Genomic DNA, 19,516 nt, shown 5'->3' with positions numbered 1-19,516 from the left:
AGATCGCCGTAGTTGTAGCACCCGGGGTTCTTCTTCCTCTGCCTGTTGTGGTAGACGCACTGGAACTTGCTGATGAGGAGGCACAAGTCGTCGTCGCCCAGCGTCTCCAGCTACTTATCTGAAACAGAAGGCAAAGAGGCAAGAGAAAAGCCAAGAGCAGAGTTAGCGTTAGAGCCCGATCCACCACCTGGGCCAGTCACAAGAGCGATGCTCTTGGAAGGAGGGGCACCATTTAGCTTGGCTTGTGTCTGGTTATCCACCTCCGTGGCCTTGAGCTTGCTGAAAAGCTCGTTCACCGTCAGAGTCTCATAGCCAGCAGACTCAATTATGGTGTTCATTTTGAGATCCCACACAGAGCGATCAAGTGCGTAAAGCAACTTAAGGGCCTTCTCGTGCTCTGTGTACTCAAGGGCACCAGCAGATCTGTTCGCATTGACTTTGTTCACAATCGACTGAAAACGACTGAACATCAAGGCAATGCTCTCACCCGGCTCCTGTGTGAAGTTCTCGTACTCACGCCGGTGAGTCTCGAACAGTCTGGCCTTCACCTGAGGTGTACCCTCGTGGTAGTTCTCAAGGCACGTCCAAATTTTGTGGGCTTCCTGAAAACCCTGGACGCGTGAGAACTCCGCACGAGAGACGCCAGCGAACAAGGCATTGACGGCCTTGGCGTTAGCCTCGTGCTGGGTCACCTGGAGCGGTGTGGTCCAAACAGCAAGCACCTCGTAAAGGTGGTTCGTGGTAATCTCCCAGACCTCGGCTCCCATGCTCTGCAGGAAGGCTCTCATGCGAACCTTCCAGTAGGCATAGTCCTCACCGGAAAACACCGGGATCTTACCAAGACTCGCCATGGTCGCCAAGTGGTTTTCGAACCGGTTAAGATATTGAAAACCTCAACCAAGCTCTGATACCAATTGTGGGACCAAAGCCGGCGACCAGAGGGGGGGGGTGAATGGGAGCCGATCAAAATTTCTTCCGAAATTCAAACAGTCGGCCTATATCCCGAAAATCACCCAAGCCCTCAAGCGTTCTGGCCAAAGTTTGGAATAGCTATGGAAAAGCTAAACCAACACAAAAGGCCTCGAACGAGCGAGCGAAACCACAAAGCAAATCGGAAGCGAATTGGGAAAACTGCAGAACTGATCTGCCTGGACCGGTCTGACCGGTGCGCTGGACCGGTCTGATCGGTGCGCTGGACCGGTCTGACCGGTGCGCTGGACCGGTCTGTCCGGTCGTGCCTACCGGTCTGACCGGTAGCACCCAAAAAACCCCCGAGAAATTGGATTCAAACGGTGAATCTCGAACAAACGACCACAAAAATCGGTGAAACTTGGGGGTTTGCTTCGCCCCTATCCCGTGAATATATCCCCAAGAGATCTCGGCCTAAAGATCAATGAATCTTGAGAATTATGGGGAGATCAAAATGGATTGGGGTTTTCTCAAAAACTCAAGAACTCGAATTTGAACCAGCCAGTGATTCCAGAGGGTTTAAGACTGAGTTAGAAGCACGGGAATCACAGCAAAGAACTCATAACCTCCTCGCAATCAAGTGCACCAAAAACGAAATCGAAATCTCATCAAACAAGGCACAAAACGAGGAGATGGATTGATTCCAACCGCCCAGAGGGCACGAGGAGGTTAGGGCCTCCTTTCCCAATCAAATCCACAAGAGTTCTCACACAAACAACATTCAAATCTACCCTAAAGAGATGAACAGGGAGAGAGAGACGCAGGGGCGGCGGCCTGGGGAACAGAACAATTCATGGACGCAATACAAAAGCCGCTCTTGACCTAACACAAGTGAAGGGGTATTTATACTCGCGGGACTGGTCAGACCGGTACGCTGGACCGGTCAGACCGGTTGGTTAGACCGGTCAGACCGGTGCCATGGACCGTTCAGACCGGTTGGCCTGCAGCACCCCCTGTACACGATCTCATCCGACGGCCGAGGTTCTTTCTTCGAAATGAAGTCTTCTCCGTGATGCCGCCGTCTTGATGAAGATCCAGTCCGTTGTTTTGGAGGGTCCGCGAAACCCGGGTATGTGGCCGGTTTTGAGAAAACCGCCAAAACCTCACACGCGGGAAGATTCCCGCCTCCGCGCCGTGGCCCTAGACGCCATTCCCGCCTCGGCCTTCTGACGGCCCTAGACGCCGCCCGACGCCTGTCACCTCCTCGCCCGCAGCGAGGCCCTAGACTCCGTCGACGCCCGTCGCCTCCGTCAGTCCCGAGACCGACGCCCGTCACCTCCACGACTCGGCGTCTTCAACCGCCGTCCGCCTCCTTGGTTTTGTGGCGCAAACCAAGAAACCCGCCTTCCGTCGCCGCTTGCGCCCTCGATCCAGGAGTGGACGCCACAGCTGCCGCCCGGTCCGAGCTCCGGTCCCGGCTGCCCTTCACCGCCGTCCACCGCACGGTCCATCGGCCACAGCACCTCCACGGCAGCTCCCCGTCGACACTCGACGCCCGTGTACCTGCAATCCAAAGACCAACCACACGATCACACCGCACGGTTGACAATTCACTCATCACAAGTAGGATAGAGTACTCAACATTCCTCAGATAAAATTAAATCCAGACGGTACGGCAGTCAGGAAACCCACAACTACGTGTAAAAACAAAAATTAATTGCCATTAATTAAATTCAGTTTGTGTAGAAAAATGTATGTAAAATGACTTGTTTTTTAGGACGGAAAGAGTATATATATGTATACCACTTAACATGAATATAATTGATCCATAAAATGTGTTAAGTGATATTCTCTCCTTTTCTTTTTTCTACAATCATATTTTGACTAAGTTTGGCTGTTTTCCACTATATAGACTTTTGATCGTTAATTTGTATGATTGTTCCAGATGTACAAATTTTAGGTCCATGAGTATACATGATTTGTTTCAGACATATAACTATTTATTCGACTCTTTAATTTATATTTATATATCATAATGTTTGTTCCATATGTATATGCTTTGTTCCACGTATATAAACTTTTGTTCCTTGAGTGTATATTATTTGTTCCAATTTTCTTGTACTCAAAATTATTTTTCACCTGTTCTAGGTACATCTACAATAAATTATTTGTTCCACGATACTCTAATATTTGTTCCACCTAAATAATTTTGCATAGTTGTGTCCAAATTACTCTGATAAATCTGGAACAATTCTACAATTAATCGTAAATCTGGAACATTTTCTCTTGAACGTGGAACATTAGTTCCAAACACATACAAAAATGTTCCACCTTCATAAAAAAATTTCTAGAAAAAATATCATCCAAACGTACTCATATGTGATCTTATTTTAATGATTTTATTATAAGAAATACAATGGTCCAAATGGAACCTAATTTAGACACTCAGTTTTATGACTTTTTCAAGTTTGTAATATGAATGATGTCATGTCTTTTGCGTCACGCATTCATGCATAAAAATTCAACAAGTAATACCTGGCAGGGTGTGGTCAGATGCTTCGGGCTGACACCCAGTCGGACCCTAGCAGCCCCCGTCGTCAGGAAACCACTACTACAGCGACAACATAGTTTTTTTTCCCAAGCAAGTTGGGGTAGGCTAGAGATGAAACCCGAAAGAAATAAATTCAAGGTTCAGGCACATTGATAGCTAGTCATTACAGGCTACTACGAGTGAAAAAAATATATTCATTACAAATTAATTCAGTTTTTGTAAAATTCCATGTAAATGTCCATCATATAGTTACACTATACACTTCAGCCTGCCATCTATCAGGACATTGTAATGAAAAAGGCTGCATAGCCACTTTAAGCATCTTGCCGCAGAGTGACAGTTGAACGTGGCGAGCCCACTCTCACTGTGCGTTTCGCATGCTGCCAGCTGGGGTTCCAACCCTCCCGGGGCGGACTTGTTGGTTGGAGGGGCACACTTATATGCGTGGTGAAAAAATTCTATTACTAGTCCCACAGCAAAGCAAAGTTACAGATTAGTCTAGTCTCACGTGGGTTGAAAAATTTCTCTTACTAGTGTGACACCTCAGGTGTCTAGCTTTTAGTGTATGAATGATTGTGTGAAGTTAGTGTTTTCTTTGTTTGATAATTTAAAAACTTTAGTGCAAAATTAGGGGCATTTTTGTAATTATGCAAAATTACTAGCCCCTTTTTGCAAAAAAAGTTTTAACTTAGGGAGTAATTTCAAAATTTTGAAGGGTTTTCTTGCAAAATGCCAGTAATTATGATTTTGGCAGCTTTATTGCATCTAACTCCAAAATTGTGATGAATTTGAACTCAAAAATGTATTTTTCCTTTAGTAAATAGAGTTCTTCCAAACATTTCAAAATCCTTTGATCTAGTAAAAATTTACACAACATGAAAGTTGTAGAGCTTAAAAAACTGAACAACTTTCATTTCAGGCACTTTTTCATTTGAGCCCTAGATCAGTGGAAAATTTTAGTTTACTTTACAGTCCCTAAACTTTTCATCTTTTGCAAATCAGTCCTCCCAACTCATCCCCTACCTCCCGCCTGGCCGGAACAGCGCCGCCGCTCGCCGCCGCTGATTCCCTCGCCCACCGGCCGCCCGCGCCGCTGTTTGGCATGCCGCCGAGATACCCCAGCCCTCCCTGGACCCACTCCACCCTCGCTGGCCTCCTTTCCCCTCCTCAACGTCGTGTCGCAGCCGCCGCCCCTGTTTTGCAACTCCGGCGAACTCGAGCACCCCTGGATTTGCCTCCCTGGACCACCTTGCCGCACCCATGTGTTGCGCATGGAGTCCCGCAGCTCCTCCACCGCCTCTTGTTGGCCTGCCAAGCATGCGCCACGCTGCCCAGGACCTCCCTCTGCACGCCACCTCGCTGGCCGCCATGGAGAAACCACACAGCCGCTGATTTCGCCTCCCCAGCAAGCCTATCTCCTCCACAAGCATTCCCTCGTGCTCATCCTTGTCACCGTTGGCCTATAAAAGGCCAGGCCGAGCAACTTCGCCGGCATACACCTCTGCCGCCCCCCTTCTTCTCTCTGGCGAACCACTGCTGCCGCGGATCCGCCGCTCTAGATTCTCCCCGACCCTCTCGACCTCTAGCAAGCTTCACCCTGAGCTCGTGAAGCTCACCCGCCACTCCTTGCCACAAATCCCTCACTAGAGCTTCATCGCCGTCGAACCTTTCCGCCGTCGTGCTCGGTCCAACGCCGACGAGCTCCTCCAGTCACCATCTCTGGCACCCAAGCCCTCTAGCAGGTGCGCCTTGATTCCCTGAAGCTCCCTGACCACTCCCCTCTCACCGCCGGCGACGCCTCACCGGAATCGGCCGGTTAACCATCTCCTTCCCATCTGTTTCCGACCAAGGACCTGATTGCAAGTACTGCAAACTTTCCCAGGGTCTTTTCTGCAAAAACACCTTTTCCTTTTATTCTTTTTCTAGTGAACTTTGAAAGATCCTAGAAAAATGTAGAAAAATCAGAAAAATATCAAATTAATTTTTTTGTGTTCCTTTTATTTAGCTCTATCATCTGATGTGATGAGTTTGAATTTTTTTTGTGTAATTAATTTTAAAAATAAGGCTAAGTATTAGCTCTTTTTAATTATAACTATTGCTCTGAAGCTATACTTCAAATGATCTTTGAACCCTATGTTCTTTAAAGTGTACCTAGCTTCTTAAAAATTTTGTGAACTTTTTTTTCAAACTTTATTTCATCCTTTCAAAAATTCCTTTGTATTTTTGTGTATACCTTTACAAATTATTTAAAAACCTTTTTATGGGTTATTTAAATGATTTTCAACTCTATAGTGAAGGAAAGCTATACTCAAGTATTTCACTAATTTTCAAATATTGCATTTCATATAGAAGTCACTCCGTTAGCAGACGGCACCTACGAGCTCACTCAGGAGCTAGACGGGGATTTCTTTGAAGCCCAGATCAACTCTGCGGATTTAATTGAAGTTCCAAACCCCGATTCGGAAGCATCAAAGTTTACTGACTCAACTGACACTCCTGAAGGCAAGCCCCGGTGCATAATCCTATTATTTCAAATTATTACCACTTATTGTTATTATTTTATTTGTGCATTTAAGTTATTGGAGTTGAATGAAAACCTTAGATGCATAATTCTAGGTTCCTATTGTTTGAACACTAGAACTTGAGTCCGATTAGATGCTATGCTAATAGGACCGGTAAAAATCGAGTGATTGCCTGTCACTCGCGAGCTTTATAGGAGTTGATTGTTTACCTTCCTGCAATCACTATAAGGATCATGGACGGATTTGTTGAAGTCCGTCTGTGTTGATGAACTTGATAAGGCCGCAATGTGTGGTAGCGGTGGTTAAGCATTTGAAAGTACTAGCCACATGCCGTAAATATGGTACGCGGCAAGCCTAGTAACTAATCGGCCCGGCAAGTGGACATACCTTCCACTCTCTCGTAGAGATAGGAATTTTAAATTTATGTTGCAACAACCACGGCTGCAGAGAGGGTTGGGCTCTCTGTAGTCGGGGATAGTGGCACTGATCCATGACCCGGAATGAGAAGCAAATGGTTGCTTGGGAGTGACTCGTCGGTGCTCCAAGCGTGTGTGTTAGGTTTACCCTTGCAAGGTTGGAAATTCGATTAAGAATCGTCCGTTTCTCGCGGATATTGAGACTGCTTGATTCCTTTGCCACATAGAGTAAGAAGTGAAACAATTATGATACTTAATCTTCTTGTATGCAAACATATCCTCTACCATGTTTGTGTAGAAAGGTGCTTACCTAGACTGGTTAATCCAACTAGAATTTGAAAGCTAAAATTTGAAATTAAGGACATACTCTTTGTTGCTTTTCAGCAAAAGGAAACCCCAGAGCCTTCACAAGCTTTGCATGTCTAGTTAAAGGACTATGTTATACCCTTAGACGGATCAGTCTTACTGAGTATTAGTATACTCAGTCTTGCTTATGACTTGTTTTTCAGGAATGACTCCTGATGAGCCAAACTCTAGCTTGACTTGGTCTAGTTTTTTACCTGCTGGCTTGTCTATGGAATGGGAACCACTTACCAGCTATGGTTCGGATGATTAATGTCATGTTCGGGCTTAACATGGCATCTACCCCTCGACGTTTGTATATGCTGGCATTTTATGTTTCCGCTACAGAACTTCTGAAGTAAGAATAGCTTACTTTTAACTCTTTTTCTACCTTTTGAACAAACTTGTAAAAGCTAGAACTCCTGTCTTGTAGCTGCCAAACTTTGATGTAAATTATAACTCTTATCTATGTGATGTAAAATATTGTGGAAACTGTTGTATCTCTGACTTGTCTTCGTGCGGGATGTATACTTGTGTTACGATCCGATATCAAGTGGTTTCATCGGGATTTTACCCGACAGACCAATGATTATACCGGTTGAAGTGCGTTTAGTTGTTTAGTGCACTCAAACTAGTTCTGCCACAACTAGTCCCACACCAAAGCAAAGTCATAGGTCAGTCTAGTCTCACGTGAGCTACAGAGCCGCTGCGTACTGGTGGAGCAGGGTTCAGAGATTTTCTCGATCTGCGTTAGATGGTGAAGTACAATATCTTGTGGCTATCTTACCCCCTCACATCGAGTTTTTGACGCAGTTAAATGAGTTCGTCGTATACGTAATGGTGGACCAGGGTCCTAAGGCCGAATGAACCTGAACTTACTTAAGAAATCCAATTTAACCTACTAGCCACTAGCTGTCGACAACCGAGAGAAGTAGCGGCCGGCCACACACCAGAGCGGAATCTTGATCAAATTCAATGGCGTCGGTACTCTACTCGATCATTTCCGAACACTAAAAAATGAGCATTCGTCCGCTGTGTTAGTACTAGATGCACTTTCGAAATTAGTGCCGGGTGGAAATTTCTGATTCTCTAAGATCATTTAGTACCGGTTGGTATTTTGACCTGGTACTAAAATGGCACAGTCACTTAGTACCGGTCGGTATTATCTTGACCCGATATTAAAGGTGATATTTAGTATCGGTCGGTATTTTGTCCGATATTAAATGGTCTTCAACGGGTTTACCTTCTACGCTCCGTTCCTCGGATTGGCTAATGCCTTTTTCCAAACAATAGGATATCCTGGTTTGATTCACTTTCACAGCGGGAATTTTTGTCCATTTTATTCGCATTCTATTCCGAAAAAGGGCTAAGGTCAACCTAAGTATTTTCAAACCTGACTTTAGGCCGGCGACTGCTTCGAGAGCAGATAGAGCATCCTCTTTCTGGGCACGAATCCGATTTTCATCAATCCGAATAGTAAATGGCCCAGCAGCTTTCTCCTCTGATGCTTCCTGCTGCACTCGTGAGACTCTCGTCAAGCCAATAGAACAAGGCCTATGATGAGCCTAGCCCTGCTATCACTTCGGGGAGGAAGTTGCTACCACCAGTGACATGTGATGCAAAAGTGAATTGGTAAGAAAGCTACGTGAGCCTAGAGGATGTGAATTCGAATCCTCATGACCGCGCATGCTTTTAAGCACGAAAAATTCGCGTGACTTGTGACAATGCGTTTTGGCCGGTACTAAATGGCGTGACATTAGTACCGACCAATCGGTAGGCTAACACCACCCAGTACTAGAGGGGGTTACTAACCGGTACTAATGTGAAGTTTTCTAGCTGTGCAATAATTTGGGGCCTTCACATTTCAAAAGTACCAGTCTTGTCCTCGCGGATACATGATTATTGTTCCGAATCTTTTAATGAGATCACAAGAGAAGATGACTCCCTCCATCAACCAAGAATGTTGCAGATCGCATGCACAAAGACCGTTTCCCAAAAGTTATATCATCACAAACTTGGCGAAGACGGTAATAGATGAAACAAATAATTAATTCATGGTTAGCTTTCTTCTTGAGAAAAAGAAACTACATAAAGCTGAGTTCATGGTCAGAGAGAAACAGAAAACATACACGGATACACCTTCAAATGACCTACACCTGGTAAAAAGAAAACCCCTCCTACCATGCACCTCTGCGAAATCAACGATGCACACCCGGCCCCGTGCCGAGCGCGGTGCTAAACCGGCGGGTGTAGCCGGCCGTCCGCCGTCGGGTCGGTGCCCGACCTGCAGATCGGGCATGTCGAGTGCGCATCCAGCCACGGATCGATGCACTCGACGTGGTAAAGGTGCAGGCACACCGGCAGCAGCCGCACCGTCTCCCCGGTCTGGAACGCGCCCAGGCACACGGAGCACGTCGCCGCCTCCTCGCCGCTGCTCGTCACGTTGTGCATCACAGACCGGTCGTACGTGAACGACGAGAGGCCCGCCGTCGTCGTGCTGACGCGCCGCTGATGCTGCTGGTCGCCGTTGTCCCACGGCTCCGGTGGCACTGCAGCATCGTCCTCGCCGCCGGCGTGATCTTGCCGGGACAGCCTGCACGCGCAGATCAGTACGAACGTGATCCCCAATGTGATGGTGATGCCGGCGATCGTGGAGTAGTGGCCATCATCACTCGGCGGCGGCGGCGGCCACCACACAGGGGATGGCGGCGGTAGTAGTGCCAGCGGCGGAGATTGAGGAATGCCGATGCCTGGAGGGTAGGGAAAAGACATGGGTGCAGCTTCGAACCAGCCGATGGTTTCAAGCAGGTGGATGGTCTTATACCATGTATAGCTGTATTGTGTACGTAAGTGTAACATCAGCAGCTACGCAGGTGTAATATTGTTGGCAGCAAAAGGGGGTAATTGCCGGATCATTTGCTAGTGCACAAGTAGGAGAGGATCAGAGAACGACAGGTTATGATAGGATTATTGGCGCAGTTTCGGTAGTCTTTGTTTGACAGCAAGTCAGCAATAACCGTGTGGTGACGGTGCACTAACGTTGCCAAAGTCACTAGTCTGAAAGTGAAGTGATGATTGTATACGTGTTAAAGAGGAGGATAGTAGGGCTCGCCACGTTTGCCAACTGGGATCTTTGTCAGCCACAGATGAACTGAATCAGACTGACATGACATCGTACGGCACTTTGTGGAAATGATGAAACCCATGAAAAAATGGAAAAAATTAACTACGAGAAGTATTTGCCGTGTGCCTAAAGTTTGTCGTGGCAACATCTCGGGCACACGGCAAACAACTCTTTTGCCGTGTGTCACCCAAAAAATGTTTTTTTTTACACACGGCAAAGTAAAAAATTTGCTGTGTGCTTTCTTTTACACACGGCAAAGAAATAAAAAAAATTTCTTCTCACCTCAAAACTTTTTATGCTCATCACATACAACATGTGACACTCTATGTTAAAATTTGATATATTTTTGTATTTATTTGTAATATTTAACTAATTAATTTGATACACCATGTAGAATTTTTTTAAAAAAGATGTTTATCGTGTGCTCTATATCTGGCACACGGCAAAGTGAATTTCAAATTTTGTAAACGAGCTCGGATGGGAAAATGGCCAAAATGAAATTTGTAGATCTTAAAAATATATGAAACTTTGTAGTTGACAATTTTTTAATTTAAAGTCATTTAGGATCCCAAACAAATAATTTACACTCGATTTAGTATAATATGTGGGGAAAGAAAATAGAGTATAGATAGAAGTGAGTGTGTGGTGCATTGGCAGAGAAGGTTACACGTGAGGGGGAAGTCGCCGGCACATCAAAACTGCCGCGACTTGCGACTTTGGTGAAGCGGATGGGTGGCCGGCCGGTGAGATCCTCCACGGATTATATCTTTTTTGTTTCCTACTTTTAAAATCAGTTTTTTGAAAAATTGTTTGCCGAGTGCTTTTTAGCACTCGAAAAACCCTTTATCATGTGCCCGAGAAACAATCCACGACAAAGGGCCTCTTGTATGTCGTGGTTGACACATGACAAACCTTTTGCCGTTTGCAATATGGCATTTGCCAGTCCACTCCCGTGGTGAAAAATAAAGAGATAAAAACATTGGCTGCAATGATTTGCCAATAAAAAAAATGCGAAATTTGTATATAGTAGACCATTAATGTTGAAACAGATTACGTTCGAATTTGTCATACCTTTGATAGTCTAAATAGGTTTCAGGCGAACTTATAAGATTTGTCACTCCAGACAACTCTACATTGAAACATTTTAAAGGATATATTTGTTGGAAAAAAGAACTGATTTTAAAGGAATAAATACCGAAACCCAAAAGCTTGTGTGTATTTTCAGTTTTGCAGTCAACTCTACATTGAAACATTTTAATTTGTACAATGGCTAGTTTTTTACATTTACACTTTTTTTTATATGCAGTTATCCCACGCGAGTAACTCCGGTAAGCTAAACAGGTGGTAGCTGGCTGACGTCCATCACCACCGTGGGGTCCGTCTCGGACCGGCAGACCGGGCACGTCGAGTGCTTACGCACCCATGGGTCGATGCACTCTGCGTGGTAGAGGTGAAGGCACACGGGCAGCAGCCGCACCATCTCCCCGAACTCGAAGGCGCCGAGGCACACCGCGCACGCCGCCGCCTCCTCGCCGACGGTGTCCGCCACTTTTCTCTGCAGCGTTCGGTTGTACGCGAATGCCTCCGGAAGGCTAGGCGTCGGGCCCGGGAGCCGCGGCCGGTCGTCCAAGCTGCTGGCTCCGTGTAGCTGCCCACCGTCGGAAAGTCGCCGTGGCGACCGCCGCTGCTGATGATGAGTGGCCGAAGCAGCGCCGTGGCTGCCGCTATGGTGTCCGAGAGGTTCATTGTCTGTAGGGATGACCTTGCACAAGTACTTGAACGCAAGCATGATCAGAATCGCGCCGAGGACGGCGAAGGCAAGGCCGAGTCCAGGCGATGCCAGTGCCGGTGGCGGCGGCGGCGGGACATCAATGTAGTAGGGGAAGGCCGGCGAGTTAGACATGGGGGCAGAATCCTCATTTGCTTTGCCAGTTTTGCTGTATGGTTTTATATGCAGTACGATTTCTTGGCGGGTAGTTAACTACTAGGTCCAAGTCGTTAGTTTCGACTTTCTATTGGCGTGGTTTCAGATGGTTTTAGGCTTTTAGCTAATTATTAAATCCGGGCGGCGGTACCATCATCTAACTACCTTGCCAACATTGTTCCTGTCAATTTGTTGTGGTAATCTGACCAGCATCTACAAGAAGCATGCATCTTGTTGGTATCGTTAGTGACGGAGTTCAAGGGATGTTTCGCTCTTGACACTGAACTTTGTTTGTGTCCATTATATTCTAGGCAGGGGCGGAGCCAGGTTATGCCTGGACCCGGGCGCGCTAAGGCCATAAGCCAACACAAAATTGCTAAAACTAAAGCTCAGTCCATCTCCTTTTAACTGATTTCCCATTGATTTGTTTGGCCAAGGACATGGGCTGCAGGACGTCCAGCCCGGGGCTGGGCTCCGCCCCTAATTCTAGGCCGACATGTCAGTGACAATGTAAGTAAATCAAGATAGGTTACTTTTTATAAAAGAGATACTTTTTGTCTTGGAGAAAAATTAAAGTAACGATTCTGACGGTGTAACACTGTAGAAAAAAAGAAAAAAAACAAGAGAAAGGAAATAAGGCCTCAAGCACGATAAGGCCCAAGAGGCAGCCCCCTTTATCTCACGACTCCTCCTCCGGCAAATGTTAGGAGTCGCTCGGACTACTGGCAGTTAAATCATCGCACAAGACTTAATAACTACTTTTTGTCTTAAAATAAATTTTTTTTATTTCCGAACAAATTTTCTGTATTGCTAGAACAGAACAAATTTGACTATGGGCCAATTTGTTGGGCTAGTTTAGGCCCAACAACATAAAATCTATAGTGTGTGACAAGTCAGCTGGGGGTCACCCGCGTGACCCCCAACAACGCCCCCTCCCCCCCCCCAAACCTCCTCCCCAAACCCAAACCTTCTCCTTTCCCTTCTTATTCTCTTTCTCCTCCTCCTCCCATGGCTGCTTCACCCTAAAATCCCCCAACTCAGGTCCTAATCCTTGAGGGAAAGTAGCAAAACAAAACGAGGAGATCGAGAGTAGCACGGAACGGTGTATCTTCGAGGTGGATTGACCCTTTTCTCTCTCTCTCTCTCCCGTTGCCCTAGGGTTTGGGAAAAACCAAGGTGGTAGTGCCTCGGATCAAGCCTAAAGCAGTCATTCCTTCATTGGAGGCAAGTGAACGTAGCGGTTGCGTTGCTATAACTTTAACATTCTATTTTTACTACCTCCACTTATAAAATACAGCACACATAAGTGATAATATAACAAATTTAGACATGACTCATAATGATTGGGTGAAGTATGAATGTTGTCGCTAATATAAATCTAGAGGTAACATGGCTTTTTACTTCAACATTGATGGATAAATAAATGAGGTGGTCCATATGTGACAGATTTTGAATTTATGGCTAGAGATGAAAGTGTAGTTACATATGACCTATACTTAGTAATTTATCATATGACATGTTAATTTGTGAGTAAAATCTATGGAATTCTTGGCGGTCTACTAGTGAGTGGGCTTGTTTTAGTAGAGGTATGTTAACCTTGGTGTATGGAAACCTCTATGGCATGGGCTTGTTTTATGTCTCCTAGTGCTATCATGTGTGGATAAATTGGGGTTTGGATTACGAGCAAGGTTCGAAGTAGTTTCTTACTATTATTTGGTATATGTGTTCAAATATATGGATTAAATCTTGGGTTGAATGGCTCTACTTAGAAATATTTTTTTATATGATAAATATACTTGGGCCTTGAATTATGAAATTTGTATGTTTAAATTGATAATGTCTACACGCTACTTATTTTTGTTAAGACTAAGGAGATCTATAGATATAATAGTGCGAATAACTATTTGGTTGATGTTTACAACATATGATTATTTAGTCATGGTTGATTTATGTTTTCAACATATGATTATTCAGTCATGGTTGGTTGATGTTCGGAACATATGATTATTCAGTCATGGTTGGTGCTATTTATATTGAGGGAGTATTGTTTACATTTTTGGCATGAACTATCATGGATTATTCTCTTCTTCCATCATAGGGTGCAGAGTATTTGAATTTGGAGTATATAATATCTGGCTTTGGAGATCCTATTGCATTTTATTGCATTACATGGCATTCGGAGTTATATCGATGGTTGCGACCGTACCTGTACATAATCGTTTTTTGGGTATAACGATGCAGTTTCATATCTTGTTAGGTATGAAGGCAGGAGTTCATATGCATCCATATGCATACATCATTGGTTTAGCATAAAGATGTAGCTTCATACCTTGTTGGATATGAAGTTAGGAGTTCATATGCATCCATATGCATATATTATTGGTTTGGCATAGAGATGCAGATTCATACCTTGATGGATATGAAGTCAAGATTTCATTTGCATTAATATGCATGTTTTTTGGTCTTAATATTGTTGGATGTGATGGAGGTATGTTGGTATAAACGAATACAGTGCCCTTATGGTGACACGCACTGCAATGTGGCTTATGAGAGTTGGATATACTATATGTGTGCCTTTTACATTCACTTGCTTTAAATTTAGATATTGGTTGATATAGTTGCAATGGAAATAGTTTAATAGTGACGCTTCTCCATGGTGTTAGATATTTTGCATGACTTACGCGAGATTATGAAGATATTGTACGTGTTGTCCCTTGCATTCGTTTGCACTCTAATTAGATTATAAATATTATTCAATTTTTTTATTAATATCTGATAAGCACATTGCTACTTTTATTTCTAGTGGCTATGGGAACCTACATACTATGATGGTGTTAAGAGTTGCTTATTATCGTTCAATTTGGATCTTACATTATCCTGTTTGGATCTTACATTATTTATTATTAGTAGTTCGGTATTAAAATAATATTATTTCTTATTCTTGCTATGCTCTTCGTACATCTAGCGAATGGTGGAGCTGTCTTTTGATACTTACTACTTTGTCAAATTATTAATTAATCTATTGCAGTTTAAATATCTTGTTAAAATAGTTCACTTGCTGAGATTATTCAATCTTACCCTTGTTTATCCCTCCCAGGTTATGCTTTGAAGCTAGCATGAAGGAAAGTGGGTTAGTTGCACGCCATACACTTTTACAAAATTCCATAATGATGTGGTGTAACTTGAATTTTGATAGATCTCATAGTGCCTCTTCTCATATCCGTTAAGGATGTAGAGTTGTCTTGTTGGAATATCACGCTTTTATTATACAACTATATTTTGTGGCTTTCGCGCCGTGCTTGTTTATAGGTATATGCTGCTAAAATTTTAATTTTCAACATTTGATAGTGTAGTTGTGTAGCATCTCAGTATTGCTTGATACCTAAGGTGTTACATATGGTGGGGGTATTATAATTTATGGGCGTTCGTACGGAACGATCGATTTGAAACCAACTTTTTTTTTCTTTTTTAGTAACTTTTTGTCTTTTTGTGACAAAAATTTCAAAGAAAATTTTCAAGAAAAATATTTTGAAAAGAGAAAAGGAAAAAAAATTGATGAGAAAAAGTTTCAAACAGAAAATTTTCAGAATAGATGGAAAAAATTTTGCATTCAAATCTAAACTAAAAAAAGTTTGGGAAAAACTTTCAAGAAAAATAGTTTGGAGAGAGAAAAGGAAAAAAATTGATGACAAAAAGTTTGAAATAGAAAAGTTTGAGAATAATTGGAAAAATTTTGAAGAAAAACTTTTGCATGCAAATCTCAACTAAAGATGTTTGGAAAAAAGTTTTGTAAGAAAATTGCATCCAAAAATCAAAATGAAAAAGAAAAAACAAAAATAAAAAACTGCTCCCGACAGAGCTCGCCACTGCCGCCGGGGTCGAGGCCCGAGGGGAGGTTCCCGCCACCGCGCCTTCCCCCCGCTGGCTCGCCGCACCGCGGCCTTCCCACCGCTGCGCGTCCCCTCCCTGTTGCGCTGCACCGTGCCTTCCCCACGCTGGCTCCCCGCATTGCGGTCTCCCCGCCGCTGGCCCGCCACGCCTCCCCTCCCCACCGCTGGCCCATCACATCGCCTCCACCCAACTGTCGGTCAGTTGCCGTGGGAGCAGGAGGAAGGAGTGGGGGAGAGAGAGGGGAAGGGGAAGGGGATACTGCAATTGAAGAAGAAAAAAAAAGAGAAGGAGAAGGAGTAGTGGTGGGGGCTACCCATGTGCGAGTTGCAGGGACCCGACAGTGGGTTTCGATCGTCACGGTTGACCATGGAATCAAGATTGGGCAGACGGTGCCATGATTTACTTTTGATGAAATAATGGGAAAGGTAAAAACGGCTGTGTTCAGGTCCCCCAACTTTCTCCAAAATTTCCAAAATTCCCATCACATCGAATCTTTTGATGTACATTTCAAGACGAATCTTTTGAGTCTATTTACCCCATGGTAGGATAATATTTACCACAAACAAACGAAAAGTGTTACAGTTCGGTACAGTGCCAATTTTGCAGGATCTAAACACAGCCGAACATTGAGAATATTTTGAATTGAAAGGGGATATCCAACAAAACAGGATTAATTGCTCCTCCACGGTAACGCGTGGCCAGTTTGGGCGGTTGACGGCCAATGAGCACGCGAAGCCAACACACCGCGAGGTGCGAGAGCCGCAGGTTAGCCGTGCAGGCTCCCGTACAGTACCGATAAGACAGATCGGATTAGTCAACGAGCACCAAGGGCCGTCACCCTCATATCTCCTGTAGATTTCCAAATGGGCCGAGCACAATGGGCGCCCCGAGGCCCGGCCCTAAAAAGCACGACCCTAGCCCGGCCCTAGGTCCGATCCATAGTGCCTTGGCCCGGCCCGGCCTGATAGGGGGTTAGTGCTTGGGCTGCCACCCCGGCCCATAGTACCGGCCCGAAGCACGGCACGATAATGGGCCGGCCCGATAGCGGCCCGGCCCGCAGCGCCTGGCCCAGCCTCCCTCGGTCCCCCTCGGCCCAACCTCCCCCTCGCGCCCCCCGGCACCCCGAGCCTCTCTCTTTCTCACTCCCTCTCCTCCGCCCCACCTCTAGCGCGCCGCCGCTGGCCCCCTCTCCTCCCTCCTTCCCTCACCAGGAGGTGCCACCCCTTCTCCTTCCTCCTCCCTCCTCCCTCGCCGGGCCGACGGTGGCGCCCTCGACGCAGGTGCGGGCCGGATCTCGACGGTGGGCCAGATCCATGGCCGGGGCGCCATGGCCGAGCTCCTTCCGCATCGAGTTTGACGGCCTCGATCTTCCGCTGCGCCGAGCTTGACCGGATCTGCGGCGGCAGCTCCTCCGCCCGCCCCTCCACCCTACCTCCTTGTGCGGCGGCGGGCCTGCTCGTGATGGCGGGTCACGCCCTGCTCCCTCCGCCGCCCTCATGCCGGGCCGGCCGTGCCATCGGGCTGGCCCGGCACGAAAAAGAGGCCTCAGTGCCGGTCCTGGGCTGTCAGTTGGGCACGACGCCCGACACAGCCCGGAACGAAGAATTTATTGGGCCTGATAATGCCGGGCCGCTTCGGGCCGGGCCACATCGAGCTAGGGCCTGGCCGCCCATTTGGAAATCTATAGTCTCCCCCTAGCTCGCCCAAGCTTTGTTCCCGTTAATTCGTTCTGGACCAAGAAGGAAAAAAAGATTCAGAAAGAAAATACTATTTATACTTGACAGAGGAGCAAGGATATCGTATTTTAGCCAATCAATGACATGTCAGAGCCATCGAGAACACGCTTGCACAAGAACAAGAAGAGACAATCTAGGGTTCAAAGTTCAACGTCGCGTACGGTACGGCCGCTAGACTGAATACTCCTAGTATGCCACAATGACGCGCGCCTCTCCCGCTGACATTGTGCATTCTGCAGAGAATCGGTACTTCACTTTGAGGGAAGCTCAGAGTACAACTAACCATGTTTTGTTGCCTTTGTTTATGGCTTTATGCCATGATCTAGATAGCTTCACCTGCTCGACTAAAAAAAAAGATAGCTCTTGCTTGTTGTACCGTACTACGAGTTTTTTTTTTAAAAATTATACCGTACGAGTTGACTTCAGCTAGATGCAAAAAGTCTTGTACTCGATGTTAGCTGGAACCTTGTTTGGTTTCTTCTAAAGATTATAGAACACACAAGCCGAGAAAAGAATCTTAGATGTATAGAATACTAAATGAAGTTGCAAAATCTCTTTACGGATGAGTATAATTTTTCGCGATGAATCTAATGGCAGTAATTAATCGATGATTAGCTACAGTGATACTACAGTAACCATCCTCTACTCACGCAAAGATCTCATTTGATTTGTCAGAGTTCCGTAGGGTGCTGGAGTTAGTTTTGTAAACTGATTTTGTTTGACACCTTCAAAGTCCTTTCTAAAACCTCTAGACCGAAACCAAACAGGGCCATGTCAATGAAGCTTGCTTCCTGCTGCGGCGAACTCTGGAATTTTTCTGCTGGTAGTGTAGGAATTTGAAAAACCTCGTTATCTATGGAAGTTTCATTCTAAATACGTCCTTTTCCAGGTTTGCTCGCATGAATAGTACTTTGTTTCTTTTTGTTGAAGATGTGGGACCAACCTATCAATCAAATAATACTGGAACATATTTTATTTAATCAAGTTCAAATCACTAGCACAGCAGAACGCACCGAAATCAACTTGCATGATGGTTGCATGTAGATGGCAATGCAGAAACTCAGTGGATGATCACACTAGCAAATTCCTGATGCGTATGAATAATGTCAGCCAGAAGCTGTACAAGAAAAGAAGAACACGCAGGTGACAAGCTACAAACCAACGTGCCCAGATTAAAGCAGCAGGAGCAGGAGACAAGGTGACAAATAATTGATGGTCGGCGCCCTGCTACACCGGCAACTCCGATTGCGGCAACGGATCCGCCGGCGTGGCCACCGGGTCTTCTTCCCCCAGCGGCTCGACGTCCGCCCGGCAGAGAGGGCACGTCGTGTGCGAAGCCAGCCACATGTCGATGCACTCCACGTGGTACAGGTGCTTGCACAGGGGCAGCCGCCGCACCATCTCGCCGGCCTCTACCGTGCCGAGGCACACCGAGCACTGCTCCCCGTCGCCGCCGCCGCCGCCGCCACCGCCGCCGTCATGCCTTGCGGACTGGGTGTACGCGAACTCCGGCAGCTTGGCGATGTCCACGCCGGCGCGGCGCTCCCCTGGGCTGTTGCCTGCTGCCACGGCGGCGGTGACCGGCGCTCGGCCGCGGACGCGGTACTGGCAGAACAGTACGATGACTGCAAGGATGGCGATGCCGGTGAAGCCGGCGCCGACGAAGCTGAATATTATCGTCGCTTTCGTTGGCGGGTGGTGCTCCGGCGATGTCACGATGGTTCTGCCGGAATGAGAAGCCATGGTGGCAGTTGGTGCGGTGGCGACGGCGGTGCTTCCGCTAGGAGCTTTTCCTGGAGACCTGGACCAAGCTGCGGCAGCCAGCCGGAGCAGGGACAAAGCTGCGGTGGACTTTGGAGGCGTGCTCCGTCCGTGCAGTTGTCTGAAAACTCGAGCAGGCTCCCAGATGTTGTACTTTTCCGGTGTCTGCAATTTAACCATATATGGTACAAGGGGCAGCGTGGACTATCCTAATAACCACTGAATTGACTTCGGGATTTTTTTTTTTTGAGTTTTGTCATGCGAGGTACTAGTGATGATTGTATTAAAGTTGAAGTGTAGATGAACAATAGAGAATTAGGATTATTGCATTGATCAGTTG

At 46.0% G+C, this 19,516-nt stretch overlaps 3 protein-coding genes across 3 annotated transcripts; all 3 read right to left on the bottom strand.

Annotated features, from left to right (window-relative positions):
* Window positions 1-8,975: 8,975 nt before the first annotated feature.
* On the bottom strand, window positions 8,976-9,512 carry LOC120702121 (RING-H2 finger protein ATL43-like). Its single transcript, XM_039985882.1, has one exon. It carries the CDS (start codon window positions 9,510-9,512, stop codon window positions 8,976-8,978), a length of 537 nt encoding a protein of 178 aa, XP_039841816.1.
* A 1,685-nt stretch (window positions 9,513-11,197) lies between these two features.
* Window positions 11,198-11,767, bottom strand: LOC120702120 (RING-H2 finger protein ATL39-like). The gene has a single exon (XM_039985881.1). It carries the CDS (start codon window positions 11,765-11,767, stop codon window positions 11,198-11,200), a length of 570 nt encoding a protein of 189 aa, XP_039841815.1.
* A 6,702-nt stretch (window positions 11,768-18,469) lies between these two features.
* On the bottom strand, window positions 18,470-19,225 carry LOC120705168 (RING-H2 finger protein ATL39-like). The gene has a single exon (XM_039989657.1). The coding sequence runs from the start codon at window positions 19,156-19,158 to the stop codon at window positions 18,643-18,645; it is 516 nt and encodes a 171-aa protein (XP_039845591.1). The 5' UTR covers window positions 19,159-19,225; the 3' UTR covers window positions 18,470-18,642.
* Window positions 19,226-19,516: the final 291 nt, after the last annotated feature.

This window comes from Panicum virgatum, chromosome 4K, assembly GCF_016808335.1.
Source record: "Panicum virgatum strain AP13 chromosome 4K, P.virgatum_v5, whole genome shotgun sequence".
Lineage (NCBI taxonomy): Eukaryota > Viridiplantae > Streptophyta > Magnoliopsida > Poales > Poaceae > Panicum > Panicum virgatum.
Note: the sequence above shows the minus strand (reverse complement) of the source record. Positions and strands in the feature narration are given on the sequence as shown.

Excerpts from the sequence above, each read along its gene's own strand:
- LOC120702121 (XM_039985882.1), bottom strand. The coding sequence starts at position 9,512 with ATGTCTTTTCCCTACCCTCCAGGCATCGGCATTCCTCAATCTCCGCCG.
- LOC120702120 (XM_039985881.1), bottom strand. The coding sequence starts at position 11,767 with ATGTCTAACTCGCCGGCCTTCCCCTACTACATTGATGTCCCGCCGCCG.
- LOC120705168 (XM_039989657.1), bottom strand. The coding sequence starts at position 19,158 with ATGGCTTCTCATTCCGGCAGAACCATCGTGACATCGCCGGAGCACCAC.